The sequence below is a fragment of the Mus pahari genome, chromosome 9 (genome assembly GCF_900095145.1).
Source record: "Mus pahari chromosome 9, PAHARI_EIJ_v1.1, whole genome shotgun sequence".
Taxonomy (NCBI): domain Eukaryota; kingdom Metazoa; phylum Chordata; class Mammalia; order Rodentia; family Muridae; genus Mus; species Mus pahari.
The window spans coordinates 91,715,057-91,730,873 of NC_034598.1; the positions used below are offsets into that span (position 1 = coordinate 91,715,057).

Genomic DNA, 15,817 nt, shown 5'->3' on the forward strand with positions numbered 1-15,817 from the left:
TGGGGCAGGAAAGAGAGCCTTGTGACCTTGGCAAGGGAATGTCTTCATGCCCGCTATTTCTGTCTGTCTTCCAGAATTCATGCCCCCCACCCATTCACTAGTGCCCTCCCAACATTAAGTAATTCCCGTCATGCAGTAACCTGAATGTTTGTATGGACAGGAGCTGTGGAATGTAGTTCCCTGCCTAGGAAGAGGTCGGCAGTGATGGTACCAAGTGAATCTGGCCCGGATCCCTAAGTCTCATGCTGCACTCTGCCAGCCTCGGTCTCCGTGGACCCTGGTGCATGTGAGCCTCCGCTGCGTATTAACAGCTGAGGAGGTTTTCTGGCTTAGACTTCTTTTGGAGTCATTGCAGACTGTTAACTGTAGCTATTGACATCTTTCTAATAGCTACTGAAATTGCAACACTAATCTCTGCCTGCCCCTGGAGCTCTGAATCTGGGGTAGATTCGCTCTTTAATCATTGCTCTATCGAGTGGAGCTCCAGATTGCTCGAGCTACAAACACGATGGAATCGATAGTTATTGTCCGGTTTAGCAAATGCGTCTATAAAGATAGCACAAATAATTGTCGTAAAGCACCGAGAGACCTCGGTGTTTGCATTAGCTGGATACTCTGAGCCTAAAGTGCAGAGGGAGATTGCAGAGTAGACTATGTTTTCTAAATTGAATGGATGGCGTCTTGATATGATGCTTAATCCACTGCCCTGCCGCTACTGAGACAACTCTGGCTCATCCGTGGGTAAATCTTCCTATAAACGGCAACTTCATGTGTTTCTGTGGAGCTGGATAATGAGCCAGGGCCTAGCGTGTGCTGTATCTCCTTTACTTGCCCTTGTGAAAAAAATTTTTAAAAAGCTTTAAAATATTTATTTAGTGTATGTATGTATGTGTGTGCGTGTGCGGTCAGGACAGCTTGCAGGAGCCGTTCCCTTCTCCACTGTGTGACTTCCAGGAATCAAGCTCAGATTGCCAGACTTGAACAGTGAGCACCTTCACCACTGAGCCATATTGCAGGCCGCAGATATTTTTATAACATTTGAAAGTCTCCCATGAGTAGATGAAGAATAAGTAAAGCCTAACTCAATGTACTATATTTATAACTTTTGTGCATGTGTGTATTGCTAATGATTGTCCATTGCTTTCCAAATTACGATATTAGAAAAACTTGGCACATTTGGATGATTTTTTTTTTTCAATCCAAGTAGTTGAGAAAGAAAATTATCTGTATTGCGGAGCAGAAGAGTATGTGAATCCTAATCTTATTTTGGAAAGTATCCCTCCATTTACCAGAAAGCTGTATGTACGTTTTGATAATTGGAGGTATACAATGGAGCCTGTGAACCAACTGAGCTCTTACTGCTAACAGTCGCACTCATGACTCAAATGTGAATGATTTGTTTATATCCTACTCTCTAGCAGTAACACTTTGGTTATATTAATTTCATGCCATGGAATTATGTGCCAACAGCTCAGAATTCTACCACTCTTTCTATTGGGCCTCAATACAGCAAACTTAGCATGAGGATGACAGGTGGCAATGTAGTTACACTGTCTTCCAGCAGGTGGATGACTAACTTGTCACCTAAGAACCTATTTTCCCACCTTGGCCAAGCCGGATGTCACGCAGCAGGCTGATGGTGAGCCGGGAATTGTTCTGAGCACAGGCTGCACACGGCAGATTTATTACTAGAGGTGTGTTTTGTATTTTGGGTTCTGTTTAAATGAAGCAGACAACAGAGTGAATCATAAAAGTACCCTCTCCACAGGTAAATGTTGGGAAGATGGACTCGCCCATTGAGAAGTGGAACCTGATCGTTGGCAATTTGGCTTTAAAGCAGGTAGGTGGTGGGCAGCTTGGATGTGACGCTTACCATCCAAGACATCAAATACTAACTCAATACCCCCAAAAGCTAACGGAATCGATTGATTGATACCCAGAGCCTTTGAAAGTTATTTTATTTCTAGAAACTGATTAGCTTCTTCCAAATGTAAAAAAAAAGTATACAAATATTGAAAGACATGGAAAAACCCTGTAACTGCAATAGAGCTAGCCTTTGTACTGATACTTATACGAATATTGTTTAAGTACTGCCTTAATTACTGTTCCGTTTCTATGAAAAGACATCATGACCAACTCATAACAGAACATGTTTAGCTGGGGACTTGCTTACAGTTTAGAGTCTGGTATGGCTGGAAGCAGACAGGCATGGCGCTTGAGCAGTAGCTGAGAGTATTACATCCTGATCAGCAGCATGCAGTGACAGACAGACAGACAGAGAGAGAGAGAGAGAGAAAGAAAGAAAGAAAGAGACAGAGAGAGAGAGTGAGAGGAAGACAGACATACACACACAAACACAGAGGTGGGGGAAGGGAGAGAGAGAAACAGACAGAGACATACAGAGAGAGGCAAGTGAGAGACAGAGACTCAGAGCCTGGGCCTGGTAAGGGCTTTTGAAACTTCAAAGTCCTCTCCCAGTGACACGCCTCCTCCAACAAGCCCCCTCCTTCCTAATCCTTCCCAAACAGTTCCACTAACAGGTGACTAAGCATTCAAATACACGAGCCTGCAGTGGGGTGGGGTGGGGTGGGATGGTATACGCACTTACATCACTGCATGCGCTATTTCCCTGCTTTCATTTACAGCTCTACTTTTCTATTATGACTGTAATGGTGGGGACATGGACAGGATCTCAAGTATCCCAGGCTGGCCTTAAACTTTTTATGTAAGTGAGGGTGACCTTGAACTTCTGATTCCCCCCCCCCCCGCCTCCTCAGTGTAAGGACCACAGGTGTGCACCAGCACTCATGGTTTATGTGGTGACTGGGATAATCCATTGCTTTGTGCATGTCAGCCGAGCACTCTTCCAGCTGACCCGCATCTCTCGTCCTGTCTTTATGAGTTTTGGGGCAGCTTTTTAGTGTTGCTCAGGATGGCCTTACACTCAGACAGAATCCCCCTGCCTCGGCCTCTCAGGCACACTTATCAGGTCCTGCTTTTTGTGTTTAGTTTGCATTAGTTTGAGAAATTTTGGGGCTTTTTTTGAGGCGGTATCTGTGTTTCCTGGTCTGACCTCAAACTCCTGTGTTCAGGTGAGTCTCCCTGGGTCCTCAGGAACCAATACCAAGACTGCCCACTTTAATTCCTCTAAATTAGCATTACAAATAGGAAATTAGCATTAATTTCTCTAAGAAATTAAATTAGAAAGTCTAAGTGTTAGTTGCTTAATTAAAGTGAGATCTTTCTGGGACTGTGCTCATTCATCTAATTAATGCTGATTTTTCTTCCTCACTGTAACCATTAATATTAGTAAACTCACTCAGATACCAATAGCATATGTACTAATCCAGGAATTATCTATCATCTATGGCTCTTTCTAGGCTAAGGTGTCTCTTCTGCCTCTTTATCTCCTCCCCCCCTGACTTTATAAGTCAGAGATTTTTACCTGTCGTGAATAACTCCTTAGCTAATATGAGCACCAGGAATATACACTAATTTTAGTGTTCCCTCAGCTAGGCCACAAGGTTGAGAACCTGGTTGTGGGAATATAATTTTGTGCATTGCCTTTCAGGGACAAAAGAGTTCCTGGGAATAAAGGCTGAGCTATAACCTCAACTCTAATGTCACCCAGCTGAAGAGCCTTTGTTAGTTCATATACCCTTTCTGGGCTCTATTTTGTCTTTTCAGCCATAGTATTTTCTTAGGAAACTCTAAGAACATTTCAGCTCGACCTTGTAGAAATCTAAGCAGGGGTGGTGAAAACATTTACGGACAGGGATGTGGACCAGGATGTACATCAGTGGGAGACTACGTGCCTAGCATACAGAATGTGCCCTGTACCAACAGCAAAACAAAACCAAGACCTTCCAAATATTTATAGATAAATAGAGCACTATATCAAGTTAAAAAGTTGAAAATATATGGATTAAAGCACTGAACAGTCTTAAGCTGTGAACACGAACTGTGCTGGGCGATTCACACAGGCCATTGTAACAGTCCTCATGCCAGCCTCTGGCAGTCCCTCCCTTGCCACTCTTTCCTGTAACTGGGTTAGGATGGTTGCCAGAGATGGCTAGGAATTTGCTGACCCTGGTTGCCAACATGTTTGGCTTACTCCCCCAAGGACATGTGACGAACAGGAAACAGCAGATGCCCTCAAGTGAGGTCAAGTTGGAGCGGTGACCACTGAGAAAGGGAAGAAGAGAAGATGGGGGCTGAGGGCTGAACTAGGGGAAGTTATCGTCTCCCTAAAGCATACCAGCAACACTTGTGAGGAGATGGATATAGAGTACTTAAGGCCAGGCTTGGAGGGGCTGGAGCAGTGGCTCAGCAGGGGAGAGCACTGTACTCCCTATCAGTACTGGCGTTGGGAGCTCAGCACCCACATCAGGAGGTACATCTGTGAGAGTTTGAGTTCAGCTCTGTCTACATGGCGAGTCCCAGACCATCCAGGACTACATAGAGAGACTGTCTCAAAAGCAAAACAAAAAAAGAAGTGACCCCTCATTCCATGCCTGCTGACCCAGATCAGGGCATTCGGAGAGCCCACTGTCTTAAGTGGTAATAAAACTAAAATCCAGGAGCCTCTTCAAAACAAAAGCAGTTCAGTTAACCATACCCAGCACCCCTGATGATCTTGTATGTAATGATTAACTAATGATAGTTTAATGTTTTAAAAATTACTAATCTGGATTTTACAAAACTGTTTTTTAGGTTCAGGCCACAGTGGTTGGCTTTTTAGCAGCTGTGGCAGCCATCATACTGGGCTGGATTCCAGAAGGGAAGTATTACCTCAGCCATTCCATACTTCTGTGCTCCAGCAGTGTGGCAACGGCCTTTATCGCTTCTCTACTGCAGGGTAAGGGGATCTGTGAAGGTCGGCTTGGCAGTTCTTGATGTTTCAATAAAAGGATTGATTTCCCAGCATGGCAACTTTTAAAATATTTGTTCATGATGAAAATGGCAGAAAATTTCCAACTTTAAAGAGCCTTAGTTCAAATCTATTTCTCTGTCTCATCTGTCTATCTATCTATCTATCTATCTATCTATCTATCTATCTATCTATCTATCTATCTATCCATCCATCCATCTATCCATCCATCCATCCATCCATCCATCCATCATCTACTTGGTTTCTTTGTGTATAATCCTGGCTGTGCTGGAACTAGTACTGTAGACCAGGCTGGTCTCAAACTCACAGAGGTCTGCCAACTTCTGCCTCCTGAGTACTGGGATAAAGGTGTGCACCATCACCTGATTTATTGTGTTTGTTTCATTATCTACAAACACAGTGGAGGACAGGCTTTTTGAGCTCGTCCCCTTTGCCATAGGTAGATGTTATGGCTCAGTTTTCAATAAGAATACTGCCGCAGACCCCCGAACTCTGACCGGCAGAGATGGGGAGAAACAACACAAACGCCAAGGAAGGTTCCAAACAGATTTTTTTCTTTATCTCTCCGAGCAGCTTTTCCTCTCCCTCTCACAAACAGCTTTCTCTAACCCTCTCCCAGCTCCAACTAAACCCAACTGGCCTCTTCAACTGCTTGCTCACAAGTGAACTGTTTACAGCCTTTTCCCACAGCAGTCTCCTCTCTCCCTGGGGGGGGAGGGGGGGCGAATCCTGTTTTTCTCAGTCCTCTGAGCTCCTTCACAACAACATTCTCCCCCCTGCCTGGGGTCCATCCTGTTTTCAGTCCTCTGACCTAATCCCTCCCCCATCTCCTGGATCGGGTGGTCAGAGTTCAGCCAGGGCGCTCAGTGATTGTCCAGTAACTCAGCAGGCAGGCAGTACAGGATCCTCCGCACAGGCTCAACAGGCTCAGATTCTTGCAGCCAGGGAACACAGGGCTTACCCACTCCCCACATAGAGTTCAGGCTCAGGTTCTTGACAAACAGGGACCACCGGACTTGGCACATCCGCTCCCCACTGAATACTACACTTTAAGAGTTAAGAAATGCTTTCCTGGAGTCCACAGAAAAGGGACTTTCTGGCTTTTGCAACATTCCAGGAATTCTTAGTTTCAAAAACAACCCCTCATTTAAATTTTTGGTTGAGGGTACTTCCGATGCTGCTAGAGGACTTTAGTTCAGTTCCCAGAACCTAAATGAGGCAGCTCACAATTGCCGGTGACTACCACCCAGGGTGAAGGATGGATCCAACACCAAGAGCATCAGAGGGCATCTGCACTCACGTGTGTACTCAGTCACTCAGCCACACAAGTATACACATAACAAACAAAAAACAAACTAAAAACCCAAACTTTACATTTCTGTGACAATATAAACATAACCTTGTACTTATGCTTAAGGTAGCATATTTTTGGCTATATATTAAAAAACAGAAGTTAAAAGAATTAACTGAGTTGGGTGTTGGTGGCACATGCCTTTGATCCCAGCACTTGGCAGTCAGAGGAGTGGATCTCTGAGTTTGAGGGCAGCCTGATCTACAAATCGAGTTCCAGGACAGCCAGGGCTACACAGAGAAACCCTGTCTCAAACATCACATCCCCAAATAAACATTAACTGCATTAGAATTTACAGGGTTATCTTCTTTGTATTTACTGATATGAGCACTATATTAGACACCTTGTATGTTGCAGAATATAATCATTGAAGCTTAGTTTTTACTACATTTTTTTTGTTAGTTATAGGTTGTTTTGTTTTGTTTTTGTTTTTGAGACAGGAATCTCTCTATGTAGCTCTTGTTGTCCTGGAACTCTTTATGTAGACCAAGATGGCCTCAAACTCACAAAGATGCCCTTACCTCTGCCTCTCAGTTGTTTGTGATCAAAGGCATGACTCATCATACCTGGATAGATCTTGTTGCATTAAAAAAATAATAATAATAATAAAAACCCTTTCTGACTTTGTTTCATTTAGAAAGTTCTATTTAAAAATTTTTTTCAATATATCAAGTATAAAATATCTACAGTTTTCAAAGCTCAGATTTTTAAGTGGATTTTTATGTTCCTCACTTTATCTGGCTTTACTCACTTTATATGGTCGCTTGATATCTTAGCCATTTTAATATGTGTAAAGTGGGTACTGTAAACTTCACTTCACAGGTGAGGAAACTTCACCTCCTTGTCAGCAGTACAGTCCATTTACAGCTCAGTTCTCTGACTCCCAGCTGTCCACTGGGCTGTGTGTGCGGTTTCCAGGATGAAAATGGTATAGCCCAGAAGCGTCTCCGTGGAGGGCTCTAAAGGTGCTGATCTGGAGAAAGGTTTCTGTAGGATCTCAGACGGCTATGCAAACATTTTCCTTCCCTTTTCAAATGCACTGTGCAAACAGTAGCTCTGATGATGAAAACCTCCTGGTGTATAAGATGTGAGCATCGCTTGGTGCAAGACGCAAATTCTGCTGCTTGCAGGTTTGGCTTTATGAGCTACAGTGCTGTGTACTGGCGCAGAATCGTAAACTGTGTGGCCTTTGGCAAGATTTTAAGCCCTATTCCCTAGACCTTGGGCTTATTACCCATAAAGCTAGCATGCCAGAATAAAATGTTTACAGCCACGGGTACTCTGAAGGTGTGGTGAGATGCTTTTAATTCCTTCCCACAACTGCTTCTGTTTCAGACTGATATACAGTAAGTACCCTGTGAGCTACACATTTTCCATTTCTTTGTATGATATTCTTTCCTTTTTCTTTTCTTATACTCTTGGTTATGGACATAAGTGTTACACTTTTTTTTTTTTTTCATTTGTATGATTCAAGAAAATAAAGATCTCACAGTGTAAGCACTCAGTCACCTTTCATCTTTCACCGGCTTAGAGACAGGAACTTGAGCCAGAGAGGACTTTGTAAGCTGGATATGGTACTTGACCCCTTCGATCCCAGCACCAAGAGGGAGAGACATGCAGTCCTTTGTGAGTTCAAGGTCAGCCTGGTCGACATAGCAAGTCCCAGGACATGCAGATGCTAGGTAGTGAGATCCTGTCTCAAAAACAAAAAAAGTATCTTCTAAACTTTTTGTTTATTTGTTTTTGTTATAGGATCTTGTCAAATGTCCTCAGCCAGCCTGGAACTGGATGACCTTGAAACCATAGATAATCACTGGCTTCTGCCTTTCCCTCCCAAATTCTTGGATTAAAGACATATACCAGCACCCCCTTTCTTCTTTATTTAATTTTTAAAATAAGATTAAGTTATCCTTATCTTATGTGTATGAATGTTTGCCAACATATATGCATGTGCAATATGTCCATGCCTGGTGCCCTTGGAGACCAAAAGAAGGTGTATCCCCAGAAACTTGAGTTATATATTGTTGTAAGTCACCACATGGGTGCTGGAAACCAAATTCAGGTCTTCTGCAAGAGCAGTCGGTGCATTTAATGACTGACCCCTCTCTCCAGCCCCAATGACTATGACTTTTTAAAAAAAACAAACAAACATATTCTTGCCATTTTCCCTTCTTTTTAAAAAAAATATTTATGTATATGACACTGTTGCTGTCCTCAGACACACCAGAAGAGGGCATCAGATCCCATTACAGATGGTTGTGAGGCACCATGTGGTTGATGGGAATTGAACTCAGGACCTCTGGAAGAATAGTCAGTGCTCTTAACCACTGAGCCATCTCTCCAGCCCCCACCACTCCCCCTTCTTTCCTTTTTCTCTTTGGTTTTTATTTTATTTGCTGTCTGTGAGTCCATATTTTGCTTTACATATTTCTGTGCTCCAGAGTGTACAGTGGATGCAGAGCACTCAACCCAGGTCACCTGTAAGAACAAAGTGCTCTTACTCGGGCTGGTGAGATGGCTCAGTGGGTAAGAGCACCCGACTGCTCTTCCAAAGGTCCGGAGTTCAAATCCCAGCAACCACATGGTAGCTCATAACCACCCATAACAAGATCTGACTTCCTCTTCTGGAGTGTCTGAAGACAGCTACAGTGTACTTACATATAGTAAATAAATAAATTAAAAAAAAGAAAAAGTGCTCTTACTCACTGACCAAATTATCTCCCAAGAGTATCTTGTATCCTCTGTTCTGAACCCTAGAGTTCAAATTATAATTATGTCCTGCTTCCTTATTCTTTGTTTTGGACAATAAGAAGAAGCATTTTTAGTTACCATATATGGCATTTTTTTTTTACTACAGAAATAGGACTCTTTTCTTTTTTAACATTTTCGCACTTCAAGGGTTAAAATTAAAATCTTTGGTATGATATATACATATATATATATATATTACATATTATATATATGTATTACATTTAAAGCATATACCTCATTAAATTAGAAATTCAAGTTTTAATTTTATAGTCAATGCAACACTGAACCAGTGTGTTCTGTGATCTTTTATAGTTTGTGGAAGGGCATTTTGCCCAAGTGGTTACAGTAAAATGTTTTGTTTGCTCAATCAGTTTATTTGATCATTCTAACTGAAACCGGTGTGCTGTTTATCCATGCTGTGTATTTCAGTATTTGGGGAATGGATTTTCCCAAATCAGCTTCAAAAGTAACTAGTGTTCTTTCTCCTAGGAATAATAATGGTTGGCGTTATAGTTGGCTCCAAGAAAACAGGCATAAACCCTGACAACGTGGCCACACCCATTGCTGCTAGTTTTGGTGATCTGATAACTCTCGCCATATTAGCTTGGATAAGTCAGGGTTTGTACTCCTGTCTTGGTAAGTTACCTTGAAACTGAACATGGCATTATTCAGAGTCTTTAAGAGAAATGTAAAATGTCACGAATCCTTGGTGACCTTCATCTGTTAGAACTAGGGGTAAAATTGATTAGGACACTGTAGCCTGTATGTTTATTATGTGCCGTGGCCTGTATGTTTATTATGTGCCGTGGCCTGTATGTTTATTATGTGCCGTGGCCTGTACGTTTATTATGTGCCGTGGCTCTCGTGTATGTTTTTTTCTCTTACTGAGTTCAGAACTCTGAGGTAATGTTCATCTTCTGTAATCTTTTCCCTTTCTGCCCCAGCCCCTGCTTTTCTTTCTTGAGGCAGCCTCTGACACCAGCCTCAGACACGGCTCGCCTTCAAACTCCACCTCCCAAGTGTTTGGTTGCAACACCTAGGTATCCTTGGTAACTCCAGTTGAGAAAACAGAGGATCATGGGAGTTATATATGCTACCCAGCATACGCCATAATCTCTGTGCTTTCTTCTGGTTGGATAGTCAGTTACTGTTTTGTTACTCAGTGCGGGCATGTGTGTGTGTGTGTGTGTGTGGTGTGTGATTGTGTGTTTTAATTTACCAATGGTTATTTTTTTTCCACTGGAGAAGGTAGCTTGTCTAGGCAGGCATGGTGGCACACACTCGTAATCCTAGCACTTGGGTATCTGAGGCAGGAGAATTGTGATTTTGAGACCAGGATGTGAGACCCTGTCATCAGAAGGAAGCTGTAAGAGCCTAAATAGGGCACTCAGTGCCCCTTTGACTAATGTTGAAGGTAGAGAAATTTCTCCTGCTTTGAGGGGGACCTAAGAGAAAATACACAAGAGGATGAAGGGTTTCTCCCAACACCAGTAAGAGGACATACTTGCCTGCCACAGATTAGCTGGGCATGACACTACAAGCCTGTAATCCCAGCACCCACATGGTGGCTCCCAAACAACTTTAATTCCAGTCTTAGATGATCTGGTGGCCTCTTCTGGCCTCCTTGTGGATCAGGCATGCATGCGGTATACAGATATACTTGCAATTAAAACATCCGTGCAGATTAAATAAATGAATGACATCACCATAATTGATAGGTTATTTCTCTGCCAGTGAAAAGATCCAGTTCAAGACAGACTAGATTATATTAAATTCAGGTTTATGGGGAAGCTGTTCTCAGGTGAATTCACTGGCCCCAAGGACCAAGTCACCATGAGTTGGGGGACAGAGAGAAAGGGCACTGGGCAGAGAGAGGAGAAGGAGGAGGTGAAGAAGGGGGCAGAGGAGGAGGAGGAAGAGGAGGAAGAGGAAGAGGAGAAGGAAGAAAGGGAAGAGGAGAGTGAGGAACCCCAAATGTCTGGATTATATTGGGAGGAGCCTCTGGGAGAAGGGCAATCCAGCCCCTGGACTGGAGAGTTCAGGGTTGGGGACTGGGTGTATCAGGTAGGAATGAGGGATGCTGGGAAAACCTGGAGGCCAGGTCTGCTTTGGTAGGTAAAATATGCACCTCAGTCTCTTGTCTCGGAGTCCAAAACCAAACAGGAATCTGTTGTTGTTTAAAGCTTTCACTATTTTGAATGTTCTGTGGTGCCACACTAAGATGGGGTCTTGGTAGGGTCTCACTGTGTATCTGAGGCTGCCTCTCAAACTCATCCTTCGTCAGCTTTCTGTGCACTGGCATCATGGGTGTGAACCAGTACATCTGACATCACTTTGTTTGCTTTGAGGAGTTGAGGCTTGATTGAACCCAACACCTTGGATGGTGATGCAGCGATGCTTGATGTGAGTGAGGAGCGAGAGCAAGTGCAGTGTCCCATAATCATAGACAACAATGCTGTCGAATGTCGTTTAAGATATTCCAAGCCTTTATTTGCCTCCTGAAAGTTGGCTTACCTTCATTCGATTTGCAGTGTTCCGGATCCTTTTCATTTCATCTGTGTAATTGATGCCCCCGAGGGATTTCCTTTTTAAATGGGCTACCGGTTAATTCCACAATCCATTTAACAGTTTACAGGTGTTCTGAAGCATCATTTGTGTTTGGGTTGCCAAAGTGGCTGAGCACTAGGGGGCCTCAGAAGCTCAGTGTTTTCATTCTGAATACAAAGATTAGAAGTAGACACATCTAATTTTTAAGATCCCATTCATCTTGCTGAGAAGTCAGGTCCTTGGAAACAAAACTTAATTTCTGAACTACTCTATAGTAACCCTGAGCAGTGAAAGGAGGGTCTTTTTGGTAGCTGTACGTTCTGGCTGTAAAGACTCCATACTACATGGCTCAGAGGCTACCAACTATGCTGCTCGAAGAACTGGACACAGGAAGTTTCCCAGATCAATTCACAAAGAGGATGCAGCAGTCATAAATATGTATGCACCCGATGTCAGTGCTGCAAAATATGTAAAAGTTAATAACTGGTTGGAAGGGAAGAAGGGGAACAACACAAGAGCAGTGGGGGTTCCAGCAACCCCCTTTCCACAATGGGTAGGTAGGTCATTGGATGGAGGCCCAGTGAAGAAATGCTGGACTTGACGTGCACACTGGTCCACAGGAGCCTGATAGTCTACAAAGTGTTCCAGTCAACAGCTGCACTGAGGTGTTTTCTTCTTGTAGGCGTAGAGCACTTTCTAGAGTAGACCCCATGTCAAGCCACGAGACAAATGCTAACACATTTAGGAAACAGACATCATGTCCTGCCTTGTGTCACCGTGATGGTGTGAGACTGAAAAAATGGAAGGGAGATAACTGCATGCAAATTCAACAGTACAGCTCCCACAAGCGGCGGGTCAGAGATCCCAACGTGGAAACATCGTAAGTCAGATGAGCCTGGAGACAGGTTTCATAATCCCCTGGATGGAGCAGAGCACAGGGAGGAAGACAGACACTCATAGCTATAAACACCTGTATTCACGAAAATGGTGAGCAGCTGAATGCCACACAGCAGGGAGCTGACAAAGAGCAAGCTGAGCCCAGGGTTAAGAGGAGAAGTAATGTAAGGAACCAAGTAGGAAGGCTACAGAACAAATTGGCAAAACGAGGGCTTGGGTTTTCTTGAAGAAAACTGACAAAACCGCAGCTAGACTAAGAAGAGAAAAGACTTGACGTCGGACCAGGAAAGCAAGCACAGGCACCGTAATGGGTACTGTAGAATGGAGGGGACCACAGGGTGTTATGAAGGATTGTGTGCCCAAAACTCAGACTCTGCGGATGGGTGCATCTCTGTAAATATGTGCCCACAGAGACCTGACTAGACACGCAGCAGGTACACCGGAGTAGCAATTAAAGAGAAAAGAGGATTACAGCGAGCGTGGAGCCAGTCTGGGCTCCAGAGCGAGACCCTGTCTCAACAACTCAGGTAAAGTACACACAAATGCACATTAAACAATGAATACCCCAGACAACAAAAGCTTCCGTGAAGTGTTCCAGAGAACGTGCCCAGGTGTGTCTTATGAGGTCGGCCTCTCTGCCTGATATCAAAGCCAGAGACCCCAAGGAAGCTATGGACCAGTGGCACTTGTGGGCAGAGCTGATACACTCTCAGTAAAATAAGAGCAAGCAGAATTAAAACTATGAAGCATCGCCTGTGCGATGGTGCTGGGGAAGAGCGCCCGTTCCTTCTACGTCTGCTCAGCATCAAACTGGGGGTACACACAAGGAGATGGAAAAAGGGATGAAAGGCATCCAAACTGAGGAGCAAGAGCTAGTTATTGCTGTCTGTAGGTGACATGCTCCTACGTCTGTTAAAAAAACAACAACAACGACAAAAACCCTGAAGATTTCACCGGTTAGTTTTAGAACTAATAAATGGGTAAAGGTTTCAGAATGTGAACCAGTACACAAAACTCAGGTTCATTCCTTTATGCCAATAAAGACTTACCTGAGCTAGAGGTGGTATTGTGCGCCTGTAACTTGGAGAGAGCTGAGGCAGGAGGATCTTGAGTTTGAATCCAGCCTGGAGTACATGGCAAGGTGTAGATCAACCTTGCATCATAATGAGAGTCTGTCAACAAACCCACCCGCCCACCCATTTAGATGTCCGTCCGAGCTTACCTGCTTAGTCATGGCATGTTTTTGAGGCTCTGTTTATGACTTTCTGTGTGTTTGGTCAGTGAGTATAGGGATTGTTTTGTCTAAATACTCCCTTTCCCTCTCTTTTAAACTGATTTAGTTCACTGCAGGAAGTCAGTGGGCTGGACAGTAACTAGAGTACCGCCTATGGCTATATCTTTGTGTTTGAAAACACAAACTTCTTAACAACACTGTGGGCTTTTAAATTTTTTAACTTTAATTTCTTTATAGTCCCCTTGGTGCCGTATACATACTCGATGTTGAATAAATGCTGTTTTACACAGTCCATTATGCCTTTTGAAAGTGATTTAGTTCATATGATCAGAATTTATTTGCGTGGCCCTCTAAGGATTTTTTTGGCATGGTGACTGTCCAGTGATATGACTGGCTGTAACAAAGCGCCCTTTGCAGGAGGACTCAGTCTTAGAGGAACTGTGTCAGGCATCTCGCCGCAGTAAAGAGCAGCATCACGCAAGAAAAATAGAAATGGCAGCAACTGGATTCCAGGTCTAGTTTGGGTGGAGAGAGAAGGGGAGCTGTCTTAGTGTGAGCTCTGGTTCCTATGAATAAGGCGCTCTTTGCTGGGGAAGTGCAAAGGCTTGTATCCATTCATAGGGTACATGTACAGTAATCTTGGAAACTGTCAGACTCTATCATGGAGCCAGCAACTGGAATAACACAGGGGTTGCTGCCATTTCCGTGTTCTTGTTTCCGGATTTCTTTCCAGTGCAGAGTTGGAGCTTACCAAGGGAACGCTTTCATGTAGACTTATGCTTTGGCATCAGGGGAAAGCATGGAGGAGCAGGACAGAATGCACCTAAGATGTGGGTGTGGGTGGCTCCAGAGAGCCATGCTCAAGTGTCTTTAGCAGTGGCCCCATGTAGGAGTTTGACTTCTACAGTTCAAAGGGTTTCTGAGGAACTCTGTGTTCTTTTATTAAATGGGACCATCAGGGGAGGTGCATTCCTGAGGTGCGTGGGAGTGGATGGGTAAGTTCTAACTGAAGGACATTGATGATGGTGTATGTGAGGTTCTCAGAATCTACATCTGGGAAAGGAGTGGGGTGCCACCCACAGGTCATAACATTCACTCCAGCCTTAGCTTGGATCTCTGCTATTTCATCATTCATGTTCGAAACATCCCTGTAAAAAGGGAATATTGTCTCTGTCTCTGTGCGGCCAGTCTTCACAGCAAAGAATTTATTACGCTGGAATTCCTGACTCTGGGCTGGAAAACTCTTAGCCGGCCTCAGGGGTAAGAGGTTCCTTTCCCTTCCATGCCCTCTTGATTGTCTCTGCTTTTCTATTGTGCCTCAGTTTCTCCTTCTGGGACCTTCCCTAATCTTAAGGCTTTCTGAGGCCAAACTCTGTTTTTGTAACCTCTGCACATCTAAAGAAGGATGGAGAAGCAGGGACTGAACATTGTGATGTGCATGGTCTAAGGGAAGCCTGGGGTGGTCCCAGCATGGGGATGAGAGGATGTAGGCTCAGGATCTTAAACCACAAAAAAATAGTAAGCATGCAGCCGTGGAATTGGTTGTCTGACCCTAAAATTAGCACCAAAATATAACTAAAAAATTATCACTCATCCCGGAACTCTGATGTAAGTCATTAAAACTTGAGGCAAATTTTGACATCAAGTTAAATAGGACTGAGGACACGTTGCCCCAGTTTCAGGTGTGTTTACAGAACTCTGCCCTTTCCGTCTGTCTGTTGGTGGTGTAGGGGAAATGGATGTTGTGTTCCATGGCATGTGTCTGGAGGTCAGTGGACAACTGCGGGCTTCGGTTCTTTTATCATGCAGATTCTCCAGATGAACTCAGGTCATGCTTTGGAGAGCTTACTTGGTGAACCATCGCCCAGCCCATGTTCTCTTTAATGGTGGAAAAGGTTCTTTCTCCTACTGTGCCAGCTGGGGCAGGGCGGGTGTATTTCAGTTTTTCTGTAGGATGACTCAGTTAACTTCTTGTGATTGGTTTGAACACACAAATCAAGATTCCAGCAATGCATCGGTGTCTCATTAAGGAAAAATCAGCTGGGCGCCAGTGGCGCATGCCTTTAATCCCAGCACTCAGGAGGCACAGGCAGGCAGATCTCTGAGTTCAAAGCCAGCCTGGTCTACAGAGTGCGATCCAGGACAG

At 44.0% G+C, this 15,817-nt stretch overlaps 1 protein-coding gene across 4 annotated transcripts in view; it reads left to right on the forward strand.

The window, feature by feature from the left end:
• The window catches only part of Slc41a2 (solute carrier family 41 member 2), a 100,548-nt gene that overhangs the window by 32,788 nt on the left and 51,943 nt on the right, over nt 1–15,817 (forward strand). For all 4 annotated transcript variants that reach the window (XM_029542554.1, XM_029542556.1, XM_029542555.1 and 1 more), the window contains 3 exons: nt 1,769–1,840; nt 4,714–4,858; nt 9,483–9,629. In XM_029542554.1, coding sequence (XP_029398414.1) covers nt 1,769–1,840; nt 4,714–4,858; nt 9,483–9,629 — 364 coding nt within the window. The remainder of the gene's footprint in view (nt 1–1,768; nt 1,841–4,713; nt 4,859–9,482; nt 9,630–15,817) is intronic.